The 23,355-nt window shown below is 44.1% G+C and overlaps 1 protein-coding gene across 1 annotated transcript in view; it reads right to left on the bottom strand.

Annotated features, from left to right (window-relative positions):
• Nucleotides 1–23,355, bottom strand: part of AMN (amnion associated transmembrane protein) — a 106,184-nt gene that overhangs the window by 16,411 nt on the left and 66,418 nt on the right. The window contains exons 6-10 of the mRNA XM_061613277.1: nt 22,123–22,260; nt 20,312–20,420; nt 12,455–12,537; nt 6,930–7,116; nt 5,668–5,842 (exon numbers count right to left, since the gene is read on the bottom strand). Of these exons, the coding sequence (XP_061469261.1) occupies nt 5,668–5,842; nt 6,930–7,116; nt 12,455–12,537; nt 20,312–20,420; nt 22,123–22,260 (692 nt within the window). The remainder of the gene's footprint in view (nt 1–5,667; nt 5,843–6,929; nt 7,117–12,454; nt 12,538–20,311; nt 20,421–22,122; nt 22,261–23,355) is intronic.

The following is a 23,355-nucleotide window of genomic DNA, read 5'->3' as shown; positions in this document are numbered from 1 at the left end:
TTTAACATGTTTTTAAAGATGTTTTAATGTATTTCAAAGTCTGTTATTATCTGTTTTGTTTGCCGCCGTGGGCTCCTACTGGAAGGGCAGGATATAAATAAAATAAAATAAGACAAATGTTTGCCTGTACTCAGAATGGCTTTATTTCCCAGTAGCAATAAACCTTAAGTTTCTTTATTCTTTCAACCACCTGTCTTACCAGATTGTTCATTTCTGCACTCAGCTGCTATAGATACCAAACTCCAGTAAGATGCACATCTCTATGTGCAGGTGCACCAGTCCATTTGCCTTGTCAAATGGATATGCTCCCCTCTTCCCAAGGCTCCTAAAATAGTTGTTAGAACTAGGGATGTTGGAGAATTCCAATGGAAATGGAAATTGCTGACGTTCGCTTATTCGTCCCTTGTTCGAAACGGAAATCAGTCCAGTGAATATGATCACCATGAGCTGTTGTTTTCAGTCCACAGACAATGCATAATAGATTACTCCCACACACACACACCATTTGCATTGAAATTAAAGGCCTTTGCATTGCAGTGAATGGTGTAGAATAACAAAATAATAACAACATAATTAATTACATAAACTTCTGTCACAACTGACAGCAAGATGAATAATGTGGTTAAGAACATAAAAACATAAGAAGAGCTTGCTGGATCAGGCCAGTAGCCCATCTAGTCCAACATCCTGTGCTCACAGTGGCCAACCAAATGCCCATGGGAAGTCCCCGCAAGCATGACCTGAGTGCAAGAGCACTCTCCCCTCCTGATGCTTCTGGCAACCTGTTTTCAGAAGCATTCTGCTTCTGACTATGGTGGCAGAGCACAGCCATCATGGCTAGTACCCATTGATAGCCTTATCTTCCATGAATTTGTCTGATCTTCCTTTAAAGCCATCCAGGTTTTTGTCAGAAGCTGAAGTGCAACAGAACAGAAACAGTGCTGCATGCGACAAACACAGGTCGGAACAGAAATCTATGCCTTCTTACATACCTACTTATAACTATAATTCCCAAATAAGTTTCAGTTTGTGGTAGAGCTACCCTATGTTTGCTCAAAGAGCCACAAAGCCCGAACACCATTGATTACAAAGCTGCAATGATCTACATGATTGCTTAACCTGGGATGAGGAGAAGTAAGTCAAGAGACCCTTATCTTGTCTGGCATTGTTGACTGTCTTTAAAGACATTTCACTCTCTGGGGTGGTTCACATGGCGATTTAATGTGAGATGGGCACTACTTGCATCCCCATTTAATTTGCAGGGTTTACATGACATTGCAGGCAAAGGGAAGGTGTGTTGCTGCTTTTCCTTTTAAATCCGAATTAAACCAACCCATGGAAAATGCGAAAAGTGAAGGAAAACTCTCCATTTTATTTCTGGTGTCTCAATAAGCAACTTCTGACTGACTGCTCCTGAACTGCTGCAGGCCTCCGTTCTTTCACTTGTTTCTCACCCAGTAAACTGTCTTCCTTCACTCCTTTTTTTTAAAACTTCAGCACGGTTCAAACTCTTTCCACCCAAATTCCTTCGGTCTTTACAAAAGTGAAGCTGAGCTACCCCAAGACTTTCCCGCACAGCTCCACCAATCTGTAGGAAGGAAGGGAATGTTGGGCTGTGAAGTGTGGGGGGGTGGCGGCAGCATCTACTTTTCATTGCAGCATTGTTTGTCTCTCATACACACACACACAACCTGTCTCCAACTACCTAATTTAGAAAAAGAAAAAGAAAGGGTTTTACTAGGAATAGGGTGTTGGAATTCTATTGAGTTGCGTAGCAAAGCGGAGAGTATTGAAAGAGCTTGTGTGTGTGTGTTTGAATCTTTGCTAAGATTCTACCTTCCCTGCAAATTAATCAGAAAGAGACTTTAAGCTTCAAAATAAGAAATAACTACTTTATTCTGGAAGTACATGCTTGATAGGAAAGAGTCCTATATCTAGCTAACTAGCTATGTTGGAGCAGTCTGCACTGGTCCCAGTGCAGCTCTCATGCTGGTTGAGAAGGGGAGACAAAGCAAAAGGTGTCTGCTCCCCTCTTGAGAGAGAACAAGAAAACTGGGAAGGAGGGAAGGAACTGGGATCAACATCCTTTGCATATTAGTCTAGCAGGAAGGGGAGAGACGGCAATGATCAAAGGACAGGTATAGCCTAGCAACCAAGAGGTCTCCTCTCTAGCTCCCCTTTTTAACCCCATGCAGCCTCAACCCACCAAGTTGGAGTTGCACCTCATACATTCAAACAGTGTCAGTCAGTGTCATGTCAATTTCACATTGAGGAGCTCAGTCATGGGGATTGCACCCCCCTCTCCATTCTGAGTTCCATAGTCTCATCTTCCGACCACATCATGAGTGTGTGTTTGTTATTTAAGAGTTCGATGGTTGATGGAAACCCCCCCAATATTGTTGTATCGCCCAATTACCGATGTGACAGAAGGAGCGCACGCAAGCATACACACACACACTCTTCCACTAAAGATTGCATGTCATAAGTACTTAATAAAAAAGTGATTTTGCTATAAATATGTCAGGAGGAAATGAAACTGATAGAACAAATTTTTTTGTGTCAATTGCACCCCCCACACTCTCCCATTTCAGCATGCAATTGACAAGAAACAATGAAACAAAAAAACCCTCCCCTTCTCCATTAGCAATACTCCAGAGGGAGTAAACATGTAAATTTGGGGCGGAGCCACAAGGAAACAGTGATACTAAATGTGAATGGAAAGGTACAGGAATACCCTGCATTAATGTACGCAATGGGTCCAGAGCGAGTACATAAACTGAAAATGTACTTAAAGTGAAGCAATTATCTATGCATGTACTGCACTGCAACCGCCACTAGATGGCAGCGGCGTCATGCCATTAAGTGTCCATAAGTGCGAAGCAAGAGTATGTAAATTGGGGAATGGTGGAGTATGGAGCATGTCCGTAATCGCGAGGGTCCGTTAAACGAAGGTACGTAAATTGGGGTATTCCTGTAGTGTGAATGGAAAACAGCGGATTGGAAGGTAGTGTGAAACTTGCAGATCTATTGCAAAGGGAAAAGCTGCGTCTTAAATCTGAAGTTCACCTCCCATGTGAATCAGCCCTCTGACTCACCACCTGACTATATTCACAAATCAACAGGATGAAGTGAGCTCAAAGAACATTATCCCAGGATCACTGATCATGTAAATAGGATCAGAGTCTGGTCCTTTATTTAAAAATGATTTACTCCAAACACTCCCTCCCTTTAAAAGACTGAGTGAGTGAGTGAGAGAGAGAGAGAGAGAGCACAAAAGTGTGAGAGAAGTGAGTTCATTTCAATGGAATGCCCAGTTTTCAAATCTACACCACAGGGAAATGCACACTGCATTAACAGCAATTAACAGCATTAACAGCCCAGGGGCTTTGCTGCCTGCCGGAGAAAAAGACTAGTGCTAATGAACAGGAACAGCCCAAGCGCACAGAGCACGGAGCATTGGTCTGCCAGCTGGTGGAACCCATAGAGAACTAAGATTATGCCTGAGAGTACATAGAAGGAGATTGGGACTGCAGATGGAAGCCTGCCCGGGGCACACATACACCATGACCAGCCACTACTCCTACTAGATATCTGCAGCATGTGTTTATATGGACTACTGAGACTGCAGAACAGTGATCAGCAGCTGGTCAATCTAGGGCAGAGCATAGCTTTCTCAATCCATTCACTTGCTGCCTACAGTATATTCACTGAAAGATTCAGGGTCTTTCAGTGGGGAAGGGTCATAGCTCAGTGGCAGAGCATCAGCTTTGCATGCAGAAGGTCCTAAGTTCAATCCTTGGCATCTCCATAGTTAAACTATGGAATTTGCTCCCACAAGAGACACTGAGGGCCACCAACTTGGATGGATTTCAAAGAGGATTAGACAAATACATGGAGAATAAGACTAGCAATGGCTACTAGCCATGATGGCTATGTGCTGCCTCCATAGGCGGAGGCAGTATGCTTCCAAATACCAGTTGCTGGAAACTGCAGGAAGGGAGAGCGCTGTTGTACTCAGATCCTGCTTTTAGGCTTCCCATAGGCAACCGGTTGGCCACTGTGAGAACAGGATGCTGGACTGGATGGACCACTGGCCTGATCTAGCAGGCTTTTCTTACATTATTATGTTCTTACGACTGAGACAGAACCCTCTCGGAAATTCTGGAGTGCCTCCCTCTGTCAGTGTTGACAATACCGAGCTGTGTGGCAGCTGTGAAAAAGGCAAATTCCATACTAGGGATCGTTAGGAATGGGACTGACAATAAAACCACCAATATCATAATACCATTATACAAATCTCTGATGTGGCCACACTTGGAATACGTGTACTGTTCTGCTCACATCACCTCTCAAAATCAGAGCTTGGAAAAGTTACTTTTTTTATAACTACAACTCCCATCAGCCCAATCCAGTGGCCATACTGGGTGGGGCTGATGGGAGTTGTAGTTCAAAAAAAGTAACTTTTCCAAGCTCTGCAAAGGATATTGTAGAGCTGGAAAAGGTTCAGAAAGGGGCAACCTAAATGATCAAGGTTGGAGCAACTCCCGTATGAGGAAAGGTTACATTTGGGGCTTTTTCGCTTAGAAAAAAAGTAAGATGGGGGCATATGATAGAAGTTTATTTACTTATGCATGATGTGGAGAAAGTGGATAAGGAGAATGTCTTTCAGAATACTAGAACTAAGGGCCATTCAATAAAGATGATTCAAGAGAGACCAAAGAAAGAACATACTTACCAGCCAACGCATAGTAAACCTATGCAATTTGTTTCTACAGATGCAATGATGGCCACCAACTTTGGATGGCTTCAAAAGAGAATCAGACAAATTCTCGGACAAGAAGGCTATCAATGGCTGCAAGCCATGATTGTTATGGTCTTCCTTGACTATTGGAGCACTATGCCTCTGAATACTGGCTGCTAGGAATCACAGGTGGGGAGGGGGCTTACTGGAAAAGGCATCTGGTTGGCCACTGTGAGACCAGGAAACTGGACTAGATGGGCCTCTGGCCTGGGCCAGCAGGGGTCTTCGTATGTTCTTCTGAATCTTGAGCAAAGAGCTCAGATGTGGCTTTGGAGCAGCGTTGCTTTATTAGCCAGTGTCACATCTCTTCATCAGAGTAGCTCCAAGCTATTATGCTTGAGGCAAAAGACAAGATGATGACCCACACCACCAATCCCACAAATGTTCAGCGTTGGTAATGAGACAGCATCGTCCAGCTCAGAGTAGCAGCCTAGCGTAGGGGATGCAGAACAGGTATCAAGGGCAGCAACAGGTTAGCTGGGGGGGGTGGGCTTAGGAAAAATGCCTGGGGGCTGCTCCCACCCTCAGCATGCGTTGCCCGAGTCAGCCACCTCACTCTACCTAACAGGGCCAGCACTGCTGGAGTCTTCATTTTCATACAAAGCACTGAATGGTACACTATTGAACCAAAAGAGGATAACCACAGAGCACTGGACACTACCTTGCAGTGTGGCTCGGTAGGGTAATCAAGCAATGAAAAACTAGCATGTTAGGGGGCAAAATTCTAACCTTGCCTTCTCCCTGACATGCTAGTGTTCTGTGTGCAAGGATTTTTAAAAGAAACATACACTAGGGAGTTTCCCTGTGCTGCATACAGTTCTGGAAAGACTGTGCCACATACTGAATGAGTAAATCAGCCATGTTACCTTAATGTCCCTTTTCTGTAAAGAAGCAAGACAATTCCCAAGAGCAGTAAGACAAGGAGCAGACCAACAACTGTCCCAGCAATTGTACCGCCAGCCTGGCCACTGGCCTCTTGAGCACTCCACTTACTGCCAGTGGCTGCCTGCAAGTTGCTCGTCACAATGCCAAAGGACACTCCTGCAAAAGAGAGACAAAATATTATAGCTCAGATGAGGTGTCCAATTTGTTTGCGTGGAGTAGTCATCAGTGTTTTGCGAGATAGCAAATGGCCTTACTCCTCACCACCCCGTCATTCCTCTCTTGCTGATTTGCTTATCCCACACAGAATTGGTGCTGCCTGAGAGTAACAATTATTCCCACAGTGGCCAAATGGAAGCAGCAACTTACCTCCTTCCAGTGTTACCAGTGCAATGCTTTGTCCCAGAATTTGGGGGGGGGGGAACCTCTGTGAGACTATGAATGAATGAATAAATGAATTGCATTTGTTCATTCACTCTGTCACTCCCAGCACAATTCTATGTAATATTTACACAGACGTAAGTCCCACTGTGTTTAACAGGGCTGTCTCCCAAGAAAATGTGCATAGGATTGCAGCCTCATTCATTCAGTTTGTATCTTGCCACACTAAGAATATTTAGAAATCATCAAACATAATCAAGAGGATCTACAATAAAATCATTGAAAATAAAAACTGTATATCTCGTGGCTGTATGCTATAGCCAGCGTGGATTTTTCACATTCCTCAATGTTAAATTGAAAATACCCCCATGCCATTCTGATGCTTCCCATAAGCTCATTTCAAAACAAAACCTTACAAAACTTATAGTCCTGAACTCAGAAACACTTGCTTAACAACCCTCTCAATTTTCATGGCGATAAAGAAAACAGTCAGAAAGAATTGAGAGTTCAAAGTCTAAAGAGAGAGAGAAAAACCCTGGAGCCCTTTTTGACTTTTTTCTCTCAGAGTTCTCATAATCTGTTGAAATGCATTAAAAATCAGCCATGTTCACAGAGTACCTGTAATCCTGTTACTGATGGATTTTCAAGAGGAATTTTAAAAAGTTGAGGTTGCTTTTTTACACTGAACTTAGACTGGAAAAATGAGGAACTGAGAGAAACAGAAACTGACAGACTTGTCCATCCCTATCCATTCCTCAATGCACACATTATTGCACAAGGCAACATGCTTTCCTGTAGCTTTGGAGGCTTCGCACAAGATCGTTGGGACGAGGCTCTGAAGCAGGAAGGGACTGAGAAGACTTGCCATGCACTGCTATATCTTCCATGATCTCCTTAGCCAGTTGCTCGGCATGAGTCCCAATCTGCGACCCGGTCCTGTTGTCAATCAGCACAATCTGGATGAATGAGGCTGAGCTGCGTGGCATGATCCCCAGGAAAGTCTGCAGTTCATGCACCTTTGACATGGCCATCTGAATACCTGCATTCTTGGGCTTTGCAAAACACAAAATGACACATGAAACACACTGGCTATGGCCCTTTGAGATGTCAGGCTGCACCCTCCGGAGTATTGCCACCTTGGGCTCCTGCTGGAGGAAGAGCGGGATATAAATCAAATAATAAATAAATAATGAAATATTAAGGAGCTGATGCGATTGAGACTCCTTTTGCACTATACATTTAAAGCAGTATAATACCACTTTATAAACAGTCATGGCTTCCCCCAAAGAATTTATTTATTTATTTATTTATTTATCTATCTATTTATTTATTTATACCCCGCCCTTCCTTCCAGCAGTAGCCCAGGGCAGCAAACAGAAACACTAAAAACACTTTAAAACATCATAAAAACAGACCTTAAAATACATTTAAAACAAAACAACGTTAAAAACATTAAAAAAAACTTTAAAAACATCTTTTTAAAAAAGGGTTAAAGATATTAACAGACATATTAAAAGCAATACTAACACAGATGCAGACTGGGATAAGGTCTCACTTAAAAGGCTTGTTGGAAGAGGAAAGTCTTCAAAAGACGCTGAAAAGATAGCAGAGATGGCGCCTGCCTAATATTCAAAGGGAGAGAATTCTACAGGGTAGGTGCTGCCACACTAAAGGTCCATTTCCTATATTGTACAGAACCAACCTCCTGACAAGATGGTATCTGCAGGAGGCCCTCACCTGCAGAGCGCAGTGATCGGCTGGGTATATAAGGGGTAAGATGGTCTTTCAGGTATCCTGGTCCCAAGCTGTATAGGGCTTTGTACACCAGAACTAGAACCTTGAACTTGGCCCGGTAGCAAATGGGCAGCCAGTGCAGTTCTTTCAGCAGCGGAGTGACATGTTGGTGATACCCTGCCCCAGTGAGCAGTCTCGCCGCTGCCTTTTGCAAAAGCTGCAGCTTCTGGACCAACCTCAAGGGCAGCCCCACATAGAGCGCATTACAGTAATCCAGCCTAGAGGTTACCAGTGCATGGACAACAGTGGTCAGGCTATCCCAGTCCAGAAACGGCTACAGCTGTCTTACCAGCCAAAGCTGGTAAAAGGCACTCCTAGCCACAGAGGTCACCTGGGCCTCTAGCGACAAAGATGGATCCAGGAGCACCCCCAGACTACAGACCTGCTCTTTCAGAGGGAGTACAACCCCATCCAAAACAGGCAACTGACCTGACATGGAAATGGACTGCCTTCAAGTCGATCCTGACTTATGGCGACCCTATGAATAGGGTTTTCATGGTAAGTGGTATTTAGAGGGGGTTTACCATTGCCTTCCTCTGAGGGTGAGAGGCAGTGACTGGCCCAAGGGGTGCTGAAAATGGTTAGGATGGCCTAAGCAATGTGATGGCCACCCCTATTCACTTCACAGAGCTACAATTCCCAGAGCTCCCTGGGAAGAGGGATTGATTGTTAAACCACTCTGGGAATTGTAGCTCTGTGAGGAGGACAGGGGTGGCCATCACATTGCCTCTTCATCATCCACAACACAACCTTGATGTCCAGGCCCTTCACCATCTTGGTTGCCCTCCTGTGGACACTTTCCAGTTTGCCAATACTCTTCTTAAAACTGGACACAGAACTCTAGTTGAGGTCTGTCTGACCAAAGCAGAACAGAATGGTTCCACTGTTCCATTGTTATTTCTTGTGATCTGGGCACTGCACTTCAGTTGATGCAGCTTAAAATCGCGTTTGTCTTTTTACCCTTTAAATGTAAGTCTCATCGAAGCAAAAGAACCCCTTTAGCTGATAACCATATCATTGCCGGGTCAGCAGGGCTGCGACCAGACATTTCTGTACTCAGGGCAGAGTTGAAAAATCTACACATTCCCCACTTCCATTTTTTTTTGTTTTAGCAAAACAATAATTACAACTGGAGCATCTGGCCTTCTGTCTTAAAGGCACGGACCATGACTGGTTCCCCTTATAGTCAGCCTAAAGTGACTTTCCTTCCCCAGCCTTGAAAGCAGGAATGGGGGACCCTTTCTTTCAGCTCAAGGGCCACATTCCATTCTGGACAATCTTCTGGGGGCCTCATGCCAGTGGAGGGTGGGGGCCAGAGGCAAAAGGAGGAGGAGCAACCCATGTAAATTTTGCTTCAAATAATTGGGTGTTAGAACAAATTAAACCAGAACTATCACTAGAAGCTAAAATGATGAAACTGAAGTTGTCATACTTTGGACACATCATGAGAAGACATGATTCACTAGAAAAGACAATAATGCTGGGAAAAACAGAAGGGAGTAGAAAAAGAGGAAGGCCAAACAAGAGATGGATTGATTCCATAAAGGAAGCCACAGAGCTGAAATTGCAAGATCTGAACGGGGTGGTTCACGACAGATGCTCTTGGAGGTCACTGATTCATAGGGTCACCATAAGTCGTAATCAACTTGAAAGCATATAACAACCACAACAACAGTAGGCTAGTTTCTACACATACACACCCCTCTCTATCCTCCGTCCAGGCAACTAAGAGGCAAGAGTTTAAGAACACATTCCAGCCAGGCAGAAACACGCAGGGAGGGTGTGAAGCAAGGCCGGTGAGGGGTGTGGCCTGAAGAGAGAGGGTGTGGTCTGTGGAGAGTCCCAAGGGCCAGACAGAGATGCCTGGAGGGCCAGATTTGGTCCCTGAGCCTGTGGTTCCCCATCTGTGCTCTGCGGATCTTATATAATGAGAACACAATGCCCACCTCCTAAGGTCTGAGCCACTGCAGTTTGCTACCCTATCCAGCCATAGCTCAGGCAGGGCCAATAAGAGGGGGGGGAAGAGCAGGAGGGCAATTTGGCCCTGGGCTCAAGCTCAAAGGGCCCCTCAAATTTAGACCCTTGTTAATGTTTTGGCATTTGATGATTTTCACAACTTATTTTTATGTGCATCAGAGCAAATTGTGACATACTCTCTCAGCTTAGAGCTGCAAAATTAAACAAATAAGAGATGCAATTTGATAAAAGTCACAATTCTCTTGTTAAGTGAGAGATTTTTGTCACATGTTTAATGTTAACTGTGACACTGCACGAAAGCAAGATTTTTCCCCTCAGTAATTAGTGCATTTGCACAGAAAAAGGCTAAAAAAGCATTTGTTAAATAAAAAAATCAAATTATGTCTCATTCTTCCCCCCCTCTTTTTTGGGGTGCCTTATTTTGTTTCCAGATCCTCCGTGGTACAGAGTGGTAAGCAGTGGTAACGCAGCCAAAAGCTCTGCTCATGGCCGGAGTTCAATTCCAACGGAAGGAGGAAGTCGAATCTCCGGTAAAAGGAGTCGAGGTCCACTCAGCCTTCCATCCATCCGTGGTCAGTAAAATGAGTACCCAGCATATGCTGTGGGGTAAAGAAAGGCCGCGGAAGGAACTGGCAATCCCACCCCATATACACGGTTTGCCTTGTAAACGTCGCAAGACATCACCCTAAGAGTCGGAAACGACTCGCACTATAAGTGCGGGGACACCTTTACCTTAACCTTTATTTTGTTTCCATGTTTTGTCATTTTTTATTTTTATTATGGCTAGAGGCCTCAAAAACTGAAGGTAGCTCAGACCTCCACAGGCCTCTGAGAGGGCCTGCCCCAAGGCCCCATTGGCACTATACATTTAAAGGATTATCATAACTTTTTAACATCCATGGCTTCCCCAAAACAATCCAGAGAACTGTAGTTTGTAAAGGGTGCTGAGAGTTGTTAGGAGTTCCCCTCTTCCCCTCACAGAGCTACAATTCTCAGAGTGGTTTAACAGTCAATCCCTCTTCTCAGGGAACTCTGAGAATTGTAGCTCTATACACATTGATTCTCCTCATCTGCAAAGAAATGGAAATAATTAATCTCATACTGGAAAATAAAGAAATAACTCTGGGAACTGTAGGTCTGTGAGGGGAACAGGGGTCTGCTAACAACTCTCAGCACACTTAACAAACTACAATTCCCAGGATTCTTGGGAGGGAAGCCATGGCTGTTAAAAAGTGTTATGATAATCCTTTAAATGTATAGCGCAGACAGAGGGCCACAGGTCAGTGGTAGAGCACATGCTTTGTATGCAAAAAGTTCCCAGTTTGAGGACGTTGATGCTGTGTGACACTGAGATCATAAGTTACAACTCAAAATCATTTGTATCCTGAATCTATGGAGCAAGTAATACTGTGTCCTGGGGATGTTACTAGGTTCTCAAAGGATTTGGGGCATAGGCTTATTATGGCACAAATTTGAACATGCTAATTTATATGTATGTGTCTCTTGTGAATTAAAATAGGGATCTCACCAGCACTGCGTTTTGCAGGCTGCCCAATAAGCAAGGTATAAAATAAAAGACAATTTAAAAAGGGGGGGAGGGGTAAGAGATCTGAGGCCCACCTCAGAAGACCTGGGGCTTGGGCCCTCTAACAACATCCCTATTTTGGTTTTGAGAGGTTTTGATAACACAGTCATCCCCATGTGGATAAAACAAGTCCCACAACAAATGTGTGTGTGAGTGGGGGAAGAGATCTTCATGCACAGTCTGTGGCATTTTGTGTACTGCACTGCTGCTGATATTGTCTTAGCTGTTTATGATTTAATTAATTGTTGCAATTGATGGGGGTGACTTTCTTTTATTTTCATTTCCTAGTATTTTGCCAATGTTATCTCATATTATTATATCTGGAGTGGATTCTTGATTTTTGCCAATTGTTTATTTTTCGTTATATCTTGAAACTGCTATAGGATGACAGTGTGATTTTTGTTGTACATTTTATCCTTTCTGTGCCTTGAGTACAGTAATGTAGAAAGGTGATATACAAATTTATCTCAGAACCCACAGCGATGCATCAGATGAGCCAATGATATGGGCCAGTATTGGGCAGTTTCATATGGCTCTCTGCCCCCAAATCCTTTCTTCCCATTTCTCAAATTGTTATTTTGTAGTGGTCATACTAATTACCCCCAGATTGGTTGAAGGCCTGCACTCCCATTTAAACAATGTACAGCTTTCTGTTGGAAGATTCGGGACAGACAAAAGAAAGGACTTATTCAAGCAGTGCATAGCTGAACTATGGAATTCCCTCCTATAGGAGGTAGTGATGGACACCAGCTTGGATGACTTTAAAAGAGGATTAGACACATATATGGAGCATAAGGCTATAAGTGGCTACTAGCCATGATGGCTATGATCTGCTTGCACAGTTAGAGGCAGTGTGCTTCTGAATACCAGTTGCTGGAAACTGCAGGAGGGGAGAGTGCTCTTGACTCAGGTCCTGAGTGTGGGCTTCCCAAAGGCATCTGGTTGGCCCCTATGAGAACAGGAAGCTATACTAGATGGACCACTGGCCTGATCCAGTAGGGTCCTCTTAAGTTCTAGGGACAGGGCTAACATACCAAACTCAGAAATGTGTGGAGAATTCTGTTCCGGTACAGCTCAATGTCAAAACCAGCAGAGTAGTCCAAGGAAATGGTGGCTCCTGTAGTTGAAAAGAAGACAAAGAGACATAAACAGAGTCATTGATTTAGCAGTTGCAACCAATTCTCCACCTATAGATGAACTGTCATAACATGAGCAGATGAGTTTGTTGTTACAGTAATGGTGGTTGTTTTTAGGTGACTGGTGAATCACAAATCAACCCCCAGTGTTTATTTATTTATTTAGACTATTTCTATACCGCTTAATATATAAAAATATCTCTAAGCGGTGTACAACCCCCCCCCCCAAGAAGTGTTATAAAAAGTACACAATAAAGCCATAATACAAATAAATCATACTGAATACAAACTATTAACAAGTAAATATACCAACACAGTGTTGGTGCCATCTGATCACATCACTCCAGACTAGACTACCTGTGGGCTGGGGCTCTCTTGGCCCTGTAGCATGTGACTTGTCTCACTTCCTCATGCTGTTAGCTCTGCTGGGACTGTCTTCTGCATTCTATCCGATCTCTTGGGAGGAATGGCTGGACAGATGGTTCTATGTCATGGCAGGTGGTTGACTAAATATCTGTTTAGTCTCTTCCAAGCTAATGATTGTGCCCACTTGAAATACATGCATGCGTACTCCCCAGTCACACATGTACCCCACATGTGGAAGGGTGAGGTAAAAGGTGATAAATAAATCCCGCCCCTTCTTACACTGGCTACTTTTGTAAGACCGTCCAAACAATTTGTCTAAACAGGCACCAAGGGTTTGACTCGCTGTAAGGCAGATTCCTGTATTCCTATACTCTGCCATCGTCGTGGACAGAGGCCTTGCTGCTGTGTGAGTTCCACAGGGACCTGGGCTCATTTAACTTGCTGCTGCATCACTGCTAATGGGACTTTGTTTCCTCTCTGCGAGGGGCACCGTTTCACAGACAGCCGGAGGACTTGCTCCTTCCTTGTATTGGCTTCTTCTTCTCCTCTCATCACATCTTCCAGTCACATTCAGCCACTTACACACCACTACTACCTCTCACTTACTTATTCCGATCATGTCATTGCTCCTTCCCCCAAATGCTAACTTCTGCCAAAACTGAACCATCATGATGAGATCACTTACGCCAGAGGCTAGGAACATCAGGCTCAGTGGCCAAATTGTATGCCTCCAGACTTCTCTGTCTTGCCCTCAGGACTCTCCTCACATGACACCCTTTCTCCTTAACCACACCCCTTCTCCCCAGGCCATACCTGCCTGCCAGGAATGTGCCTTTGAACTCTGCTCCTGGCTCTTGATTGCCTGGATAAAGAAGGTTGTGGGAGGGTGTAGAAACTAGACTGCTATACGCACAGTAGGGAGGAGAGCCTGGCTTGGAGTCCAGAGTCTGTGAGTTCAAATCCCCGCTCGTGTCTCCTCCTGGGTGTCAAGGGCCAGCTAAAGATCACCCCTACAGGGAGCGGCTCAGGGGTTATGTGCCCTGCCACCTGTGCAGCTGTGGGCAACCTGCATAGTCTCAAGGAGCCCAGTTGCCTCCCAGTGGGCAGTTGTGGACAAGGAAGGGGCTAGCTTGTGCAGCTGTGGCAAGTTGAGCAGGCCCTAGCCAGCTGGGGAGGACTAGCCCAGAGGGAGGCAATGGTAAACCACCTCTGAAAACCCTATTCATAGGGTAGCCATAAGTCAGAATCGACTTGAAGGCAGTCCATTCATTTCATACATCGGTAACATCTACATTTGTTGCTCTGCCCATTTTTGCTTCTGGCCTTGCCTGCCACTGGCATGTGGCCCCCAGATGGTTGCATGTGGCCCACTGGTAGCTGGTGGCTCCATGTCAGTGGGGCAGTGGAATCCGCTCTGGGTTTTAGTCAGAACTTTGAAGGCGCTGTCCAAGGTGGACAGTTCCTTGACAGTTCAGACTAAAACCCAGAGCAGGTTTCACTGCCCCACTGACATGGAGCCACCAGCTGCCACTGATGTGGCCCTAGGGCTAAAAAAGATTTCCCACTCCTGGCTTAGACTAATGCAATCAAACGGAGCAAGTTTTGTACAAAATAAGCACGCTTGCCAGCCACATACAGGTTTGTGTAAGTTTGGATTTTCTTAGAGCAGAGTCGTTGGGTGTGGGGTTGCACGAGGTGTGGCCAGTCATGTTTTCTTCCCATGAGACACTAAAATAGTAGACTACTGAGCTTCATGTACCCATTGGCTCTGTATTAGTTGATTCGTTTTTCCCTGGTGGAGGAAAGAGCGTAGTGCCAGGCATCTGAAAAATGTTGTTTTAATTGCTTTAAAAGACTCGCCTAAGCAACATATGGTGCCACCCTAAAGCATTCCATTTTCATATGGTAATTAGGAACACTGTACAGAAACCCTCCGTGTTTGCCTCCCAGGTAAACTAACAGACAAGAACCATATGGAGGAGGAGAAAGAAATGTGACTAACCCATTGGATAAATTTTTCATTTTAAATTGCATTTAAATTTAGGTCCATTACTGTTGTCTTTAGTTAGCCTCATTCCAAACTCCAGATTGGAATGGTTTCCGAGCGATAAAAATAGGCTGAAACAATTTAGTCTTCTACTTTTCTGTTCAGGGCTGAGATTATTAGGATCAGTATGTGATACAGACAAGACACCAAGGAGACTTGGGGTCAGCAGGTGATGATGTCTGATCTCCATGCTGTGAAAAGGTTCCACCTGCCGATTTCAAGTTGTCACTGACAGCTCAAAAGCAGCCCAAGCCAGTTTTCCCCCCTAGGGTTTAAGGTAGAGCACTGGCTACCTTGACCCAGGCTACCAGGACCTTGACTCTGACTCAGCAAGAGAGAGGATAGCTGGGTCAGGAGGGCCAAGAGCACAGATGACAGAGACACTAGAATGAGGCCCTGATACCAAACCCTAGTCAAGGAGTGGGGAACTTGTTGCTCTCCAGATGTTGTTGGACTCCAACTCCCATCAGCTCCAGCTAGCAAGGGCAATGGTTAAGGATACTGGGAGATATAGTCAAACAATATGTATGCTTTAAGTTGGATTCCTGCATTGAGCAGGGGGCTGGACTCGATGGCCTTGTAGGCCCTTTCCAGCTCTACTATTCAATGAACATCAGGAGGTCTGCAGGTTCCCCATCCCTTTCCTAGTCCAACAGTTAGGGACCTCTTCAACCAGAGACCCTCCCAAGCCAAGACCCCCAATGACTGCAGCTGCTGAGCCAGATATCACCAAGAGGCAAACGACTTCCTCCCAAGGGCTGCATGTTCCACTAAACTCACTTGCCACTACAGAGAGCAAATTTGGCAAGAAATCACAGAGAGGTGACAGAGAACCAGACCCTTCATTCCTTGACAAGGAAATGGAACCTAGGAGGATTAGTCAGGCCTTGGGAGTATGTAAGGCAGGGATGGGGAACCAGTGGCCCTCCAAAGGTTGTTGGAGTAAAAGGCCCATCATCCCTGACTATTGGCTTGGACTGATGGGAGTTGGAGTCCAACAACATCTGCAGGGCCAGAGGTTCCTCATTCTTGGCCAAACACAGCCTTCCACAATCTGGTACCCTCCAGTTGTTGTTGGATTCCAAGTCCCATCAGCTGCAGCAAGCATGGCCAATGGTCAGGGATGATAGGAGTTGAAGTCCAAGACCAGGTTAGGGATGTTGGTCTAATGTATCACAAACATGAGGCAAAGTCACAGTTCCAGAACTTTCCAGATTTCTCCACATGGAACTCACTTGGGAAACCAGTGATGTTTCATGGGCAGAATACTGAGTTAGGATTTGAGAGATCTGAGTTCAAATCCTCACTCAGCTATAAAGCTCAATCACTGGATGATTTGGCTTAAATCACTCTCTCTCAGCTGATTCTACCCTACAGGGTTGTTGTTGAAGATAAAAGGGAAGAAAGAACCATGTATGATGCCCAGAATTCCTTGGAGGAAGAGCAGGATATAGGTAAATGTGGAGAAATTGCCTTATATCTTATCCTAAAATTGTTCTCTAAATAAAATATGATAATCCCATGTATGTCATGCTGAGCTCTTAAGAAGATAGGATATAACACATAAAGTGGCTCCCCATGCAGTTAGAGCTCCCACTGGAGAAATTTAGTGTTACCATATGATAGATGGTTGCCTAACGTGTAAGGAGGCAAGTGTGATGTAATAGATACAGTATTAGCATGGGGAAAAGTCAGGTTCACATCTCCAATCAGCCAAGCAATTCACTGAGTGATCTTGGGCCACCACTATCTATCATGGGATAGGATTGTCATGAGGATAAACTGGGGTGTGTGTGCGTGTGTGTGTAAATACGACACTGCCATGGCAACTTTAGCAGATGGGTAAGGTGCAAATATATTGTTACAGGATTGGGAGATGGGATGGATATCATGATTGGGTCCCCTTCCATTCTGTGAATCTGTTTAGATGGAGTTGTAGCAGAGAAACCTGTTGTGCTGGTCAAGCCAGTTTCTTCCTTAAGCCAGTAGGTCTGGCCCAGGCTTTTTTTGTGTGATGGTACTCACCAGTATGGAGTACCAGAATCTCTTTTTTGGCTGCCCATGGCAACCACTGGGTACCAACACTAGGGATGGGATCCGTTAGCCGGTGGTGGTTTGAATGTATTCCATCAACCTAACAGAGCGGTATCGATTCAAGTTCGTTCTTTGTCCAGCGTCACTTTTACTGATCCATATTTTTTCCCTTGCAAAAAATATTGATATTAATATTGATATTTTAAAAGGAAATATCAATATTTTGAAAGGAAATATTTGATAAAATGAAAGGAAATATTGATAAATTTATTATTCTTAATACTGGTACTTTAGAGGCGGATTTTTAAAAAAATCCATTTTTGAAAATTGCTACATAAAAATCCAATCTGCAACAGTAGAGAATAAGCAAATTAATAAAAAATTCAATACTAAATCTGAATTGGGTGGAATTCTCGCATATCTCTAACGGGTACCCACAGCACTTTTATCAAGGTATGAGTACCAGCACCTCATTTTTTTTTTACCAAAAAAGCATTGGATCCACCAAGTTTGTCAAGTGCCTCCATTAACATGTCTAAGAACTTGACCAAGAGAAGATATGTTGCCATAGAAACAATGGTAGCCCTCTCCCATCATCTGGCTGGGGCAGGAGGTAGTTTTTTGCGTTAGTCTGATTTGGAGCTGGAAGCTGGAAAGACACAGAGAGAAGCCTGCTCTGTGTGCTGAAGCCCAAGCCTTGATTTTGGGAAGACCCCATGAAACCTAATGTGGAAGCAAGTTCTGTTGAGGTATTAATGCTGGGTACTCATCCATCTTATGCTCCAGTTGTATATATGCGTAAATAAAACTGTATTTCATAAAGACACCACAGTCTCTCTACAGTCATCTGCATTCCAAGGAAACCAAACCTTGGGTAAGCGCCACAACCTCTGGAAGTCTTGCGCTGCTCAGAGATTGAGGTGCGCACAACAATATTATGTGTGTGCATATATTTATTTATTTATTTAATGTTTAAAATATTTCTACCCTATAATAGGGCACTCAGGGGGGCTTACAAAAATAAAATCAAACACGTACATAATAAAATTGTAAACAATAAAATCACAAAAACATTAAAATAAATTAAAATGCATAAAATACAATTAAAATACATAAAATACAATATATATATTATATATACACACACACACACACATATATATACATATATATAGGGAGTGGTACTAAAGGGAACTACAAGGGTAAAATTATATATGTTTCCGAGCTCGATTCAAAGTGCTGGTTTTAACTTATAAAGCCCTAAATGGCTTGGGACTGCAATACTTGTTGGAACGCCTCTCCCGATATGAACCTACCCGTACACTGCACTCAACATCAAAGGCCCTCCTCCGGGTGCCTACTCAGAGAGAAGCCCGGAAGGTGACAACGAGAAAAAGGGCCTCCTCAGTGGTAGCCCCCGAACTGTGGAATACTCTTCCTGATGAGGTACGCCTGGCGCCAACATTACTATCTTTTCGGCGCCAGGTTAAAACCTTTCTCTTCTCCCAGGCATTTTAATATTTTAATATTTTAATACCTTTAATATTCAATATTGTAATTTTTAACACCTTAACATCTTCACATCCTAATATCTTAACTAATTTAATTTTAATATTTATTATCATGTACTGAGTTTTTTAGTTATTTCTGTGTTTAATTATCTCTGATTTATGGTATAATTAATCTATTTTAAAGTTGTTTAACATATGGTTTTAATTGTGTATTGGTTGTTTGTCTGTTGTCCACCGCCCAGAGAGCTTCGGCTATGGGGCGGTATATAAATTTAATTAATAAATAAATAAAAATAAAATAAATATATATATTTGTAAATTGCTTGCAAAATGATGCAATCCTATCCACACTTACTTGGGAGTAAGCCCCATTGAACACAGTGGGTCTTACTGATGAGTAAACAGGGATAGGATTGCATTGTTAAGTTAATTTCCCCAAAGATTCCCAGTTATAAATACTAACTCTTGATTGGAACCCAAGTTTATATACTGAGGGTATGGTAGATGGAGTCCAAGGAAAGATGCCGAAGAAAGGAAAGGAGGAGGCACTCTCTGTGAATGTGTCTGCTCTGTACACTGACCTAGAGAGATCATACTCCGGTAGAGCAATCCAAATGGTGGGAAACCGGCAGAGGAGAAGCTGGCGGAAAGCTCTGCTGCACTCATAAGAACATAAGAACATAAGAAGAGCCTGCTGGATCAGGCCAGTGGCCCATCTAGTCCAGCATCCTGTTCTCACAGTGGCCAACCAGGTGCCTGGGGGAAGCCCGCAAGCAGAAGCCGGCTCCCACAAATCAGCCTCCCAGGGAGTAAGCACTCCCCATAGATGGCCATTATATTTTTTTTACTGCTCCGGCCTTTTGGCCAGCGGAGTTTCCAGATGGATCAGGACCCAGGGGAGGGCTCATAATGTGAAGATCTCACTAAGCCCCCCTGCAGCTCCGTCCCTGCTACACCCCCAAAACGCCCCATTTTCTAGGCTTCTACTGACCCTCTGTCTGCTGGGCTGGCTGTCCCTGACGGACCCCCAGCGACATTAACAGGCTCCTGGCAGCGGTGCAGTGGAGGGCTGCTGCCAGCGGAGGCTGGTGGTGCCAGGAGCCTGCTAGCACAGCCGGAGGTCCGCAGCATCCAACTTCCCCCAGCCCAGCGAAAAGGTGAGCTGGATTGCACCCTACGGCAGGGATGAGGAACCTTTTGGCTCTCCAGATGTTGCTGGACTACAACTCCCATAATCACTGACCATTGGCCATGATGCCTTGAGCTGATGGGAGTTAGAGTCCAACAATATCTGGAAGGGCACAGTCCCCTCCCCTCCCGTGCACTAAGGTGTTGGGTTTTTTTTAATTAAAAAATCTCCCTCAAGTTAAGTTTCAAAAGCAAGATTTGGAACTGTTCAGAATATAAAAGGTTTGATTATTGGTTGAATTTTAGCTTATGCAGAACACTGCTCTGTCTTTTGTTTTGATGCAATGCAAATGCTGGCATTAAGATAGGATGACAGGAATCTGCCTTACCCGGAGTCAGACCACTGGCACATCTGAATTAGTATTTGTTTGACTGGCAGTGCCTCTCCAAGAGTCTCAGGCAGGAGTCTTTCCCAACCCTACCTGGATTCGCCAGGGATTGAACCTGGGATCTTTTTCATGCAAAGCATGTGCTCTGCCCTGAGCCATGATGACTCTACCCCAACCATTCCTGTGATTGCACACGTTGGCAGAGTGAATTGTAAGCCAACTAATTTGCTCCTCCATCAAGTAACTGAAACAATTCTAATAACAGCTATTCTTCACTCACCACATATTTCGCAGCAATGACCAACCGGCTTCAGCGGGTCCTTGCACATTGCCCCTGGACAGTGATTCCCAGAATTCTGGAGCAAGGCAGCACAGATTCTGTCATGACCCTTTAATAAGAACAGTTTGGTTAACCAGTGAAGAGAAAGCTTTTGGCCTGCATGCATGACCTGATTTTCAGGTATTTCCAGTGCAGCCACCCAAGCAGGGGTGTAGTCATTGACTACCTTACTTTTAGACCCCTTACTTTTTTGGGAGCCAGGTCCTAGCAGGGTCTCTATGTCTCTAGCGTCCTATGAGCCAACCAGCATTAAACGGAAGTATGTTAGCAACTCTGTTAGCAACTGAGAAGAGTCTTCTAAAGCAGTATTTAAGCCTGGCTAGAAGATTATTCTATAATCTTAGAAGGTTGTATAATCTTAGAAGGGGGCTTGGCTGTGACTTGAGAACACCCTGAACTTCTGAATTTGCCATGACATTACTGCACCCAAGGGATGTTGTGGACAAAAGTTGATACCCTCACTGTCAGTCTGCTTGAAATAGTTGGAGCCAGGTCTCAGGGATCATCTTACAAAGCAGAGCTCCACCCATCCCCTCTCTCTTTCTCTCTCTGTGTGTCTCTGAGATGGAACAGCACAGCAGAATCTGTAAGCTGCACAAAACCAGTGAAATCATGGAGATAAGTAAATGGTTCTAATAACAGAACAACTTGCAAGATGCCAAAACAGAGGGAACACAAAACACAGGACTCACCAACCTTTTTGCATCCATGGGCACATTTGCAAACCAGAGAAACTCTCTGTTCCTCAGCTGTAACCCCCCCTGAAATCACCTCTGCATTGTGATTAGGTTTTTTGGGGAAAAGCTTTATTTTGGCTCAAGAAGCCTTCTTTCCAGCCTAATTTTTTTTGGGGGGGGGGAAGTGCCTGTGGGCACCAAGCAACACTTCTGTGGCCACACATGCACTCATAGGCACCATGTTGGCAACCCATGTGTTAGGCTAGCAACCTTGTGTATTCATGTACATGTTTGCCTGACTGATGCTTCAAGGAGCAGGGATGGGCGAGAAATTCAATTCAGTTTGCATTTCAAGCTGAATTTATCAAAATCGTACTTTCTGAAACAATATGGGAACCAAAACACAGCCACCCTTCAAAATTCGCTCTTCAAATATTGCAATGCAGTTCACCAAACAATGTTTACAAAAACACACGTTAGGGGAAAGTGTGCATAAAAATGATTACCTGAGTGAAAATAACACACAAAAATGCATTATATGACAAGAAATTGTTTGTAAAAATGTGTAATCAAAACTGCCTGCAAAAATGTGGTTATTAGGAGAAATTCACACTAAAATGCTGGAGAATTTTCATGAGGATTTTTTTTAAAAAAATTCCACATTGCTGCAGAACTGTGGAGAACTGAATTTAAAACTGGAAAAATGAGAAACTGACAGAAGCGAAATTGATAGATATTTCCATCCCTATTCAGGAGTCATGAATGCCTTTGGCCATGTTTGCTGAGGCTGATGGGGGTTGTAGTTCAGCAACATCTGGAGGACCAAAGATTCTCTACCCCTGGCCTACGTTGGTCACTCCTTTCTTTACTGAATCTGCAGGAGAAGAGTTCTAGAAGACTACTAGCTGCACTGATGCTGCTATCTCTGTGAACTAATTAGCTTCATTACTCTAGCAGTATATAACTGTGTTCATGTGGGTTTGCAATAAGCCAGGCTCCATCAAACTCCTTCTTGAACAATCTCTTGATAACAGTATGTAGTGCCTTGGAGGGAGCTAGAGGGGAAGAACTTACTGCAGCGTTTCCACATTCACAGCCGGATTTGTCTGGGCATCGGGTGGTTGACAGCTGGAATGCCCCTTGTCCGTGGAACTGTAGCTTTGCAGAGTGGCTCTGCATATATTCTGCCAGGCTGTTGTCACTGGTGAACTTCTAATTCCAGTTCAGGGAAAACACAAAGATCAACAGTTCTCTCAACAAAAATCACAATCAAAATGATTTAATTTAAAACCAGTGCTGTTTCTTTAGTCTAGGTAATATAAACTGCTCTAATCCTGAAACAGCACCCACCTGTTATTGAAAGAAGAGACTCTGACCTTGGAATAGCATCAGCGTGTAAGGCCTGATCTGCACAAACAGCCATGTTTTGCTGTGAATGCTGCTCAGTGGGGGACTTTTCATTCATTCATTCACTGTATTTATGTCCCACCTTTCTTCCATCATGGAACCCAACATTTAGTTCCTAGGCAATCTTCCCTCTAGGCACTGACCAGCTCCAGGCCTACTTAGCTTCATCAAACTTCCAAAAGAAGTGGTGAGTCAGGCCAGTGAATCTCCTAATGCAGGGGTGGCTAACCCCCAATCCTAATCCGTCCACCTCCCCCCCCCCACAAAATTTTTCTGGCTCTCCAAGACTCCACCAGAGGGAGCACTGTCTGCCTGTTTGTGCTGTGTGCATGTGAGAGTGTGTATGCGAGAGTGTGGAGTGACAACATCCAGTCTGGGTCACACCCACAGCTGGCATGTGGCCTCCAGAAGGTTAGCCAAGGGTGAATGTGGCCCTCAGTTCGAAAAAGGCTAGAACACCCGTTCTACATCATAGAATAGTAAAGTTGGAAGGGGTCTATAAGGCCATCAAGTCAAACTTCCTGGTTAATGCAGGAATCCAACTAAAAGCATAATTGCATAAAGCAGTGGTACTCAAACTTTTTTGGTTTGCAGCGCACTGTAAAACATAAAAATTTTCTGGCACACTTTGTGTACAAAATTAAAATTATTTATATATATATATGTAATTGATCATGGATGTAATAAATCTCTATACAAATGGGTTTCTTCTTATTTTTAAAATACACTTTCATAATATTCGCAGCACACCTAGTCACCTCTTGCGGCACACCAGTGTGCCCCAGCGCACCGTTTGAGCATCACTGGCATAAAGCATAATAATCATGACTGTCTCTGACTGAATGCTTCTCCAAGCTTCTGAGCTGAGCTCCCTTTTCCAGTCGTACTGCCTAAGATTAT

This window comes from Rhineura floridana, chromosome 2 (genome assembly GCF_030035675.1).
Source record: "Rhineura floridana isolate rRhiFlo1 chromosome 2, rRhiFlo1.hap2, whole genome shotgun sequence".
Classification (NCBI taxonomy): Eukaryota; Metazoa; Chordata; class Lepidosauria; order Squamata; family Rhineuridae; genus Rhineura; species Rhineura floridana.
This window is presented reverse-complemented; position numbering and strand designations above follow the sequence as displayed.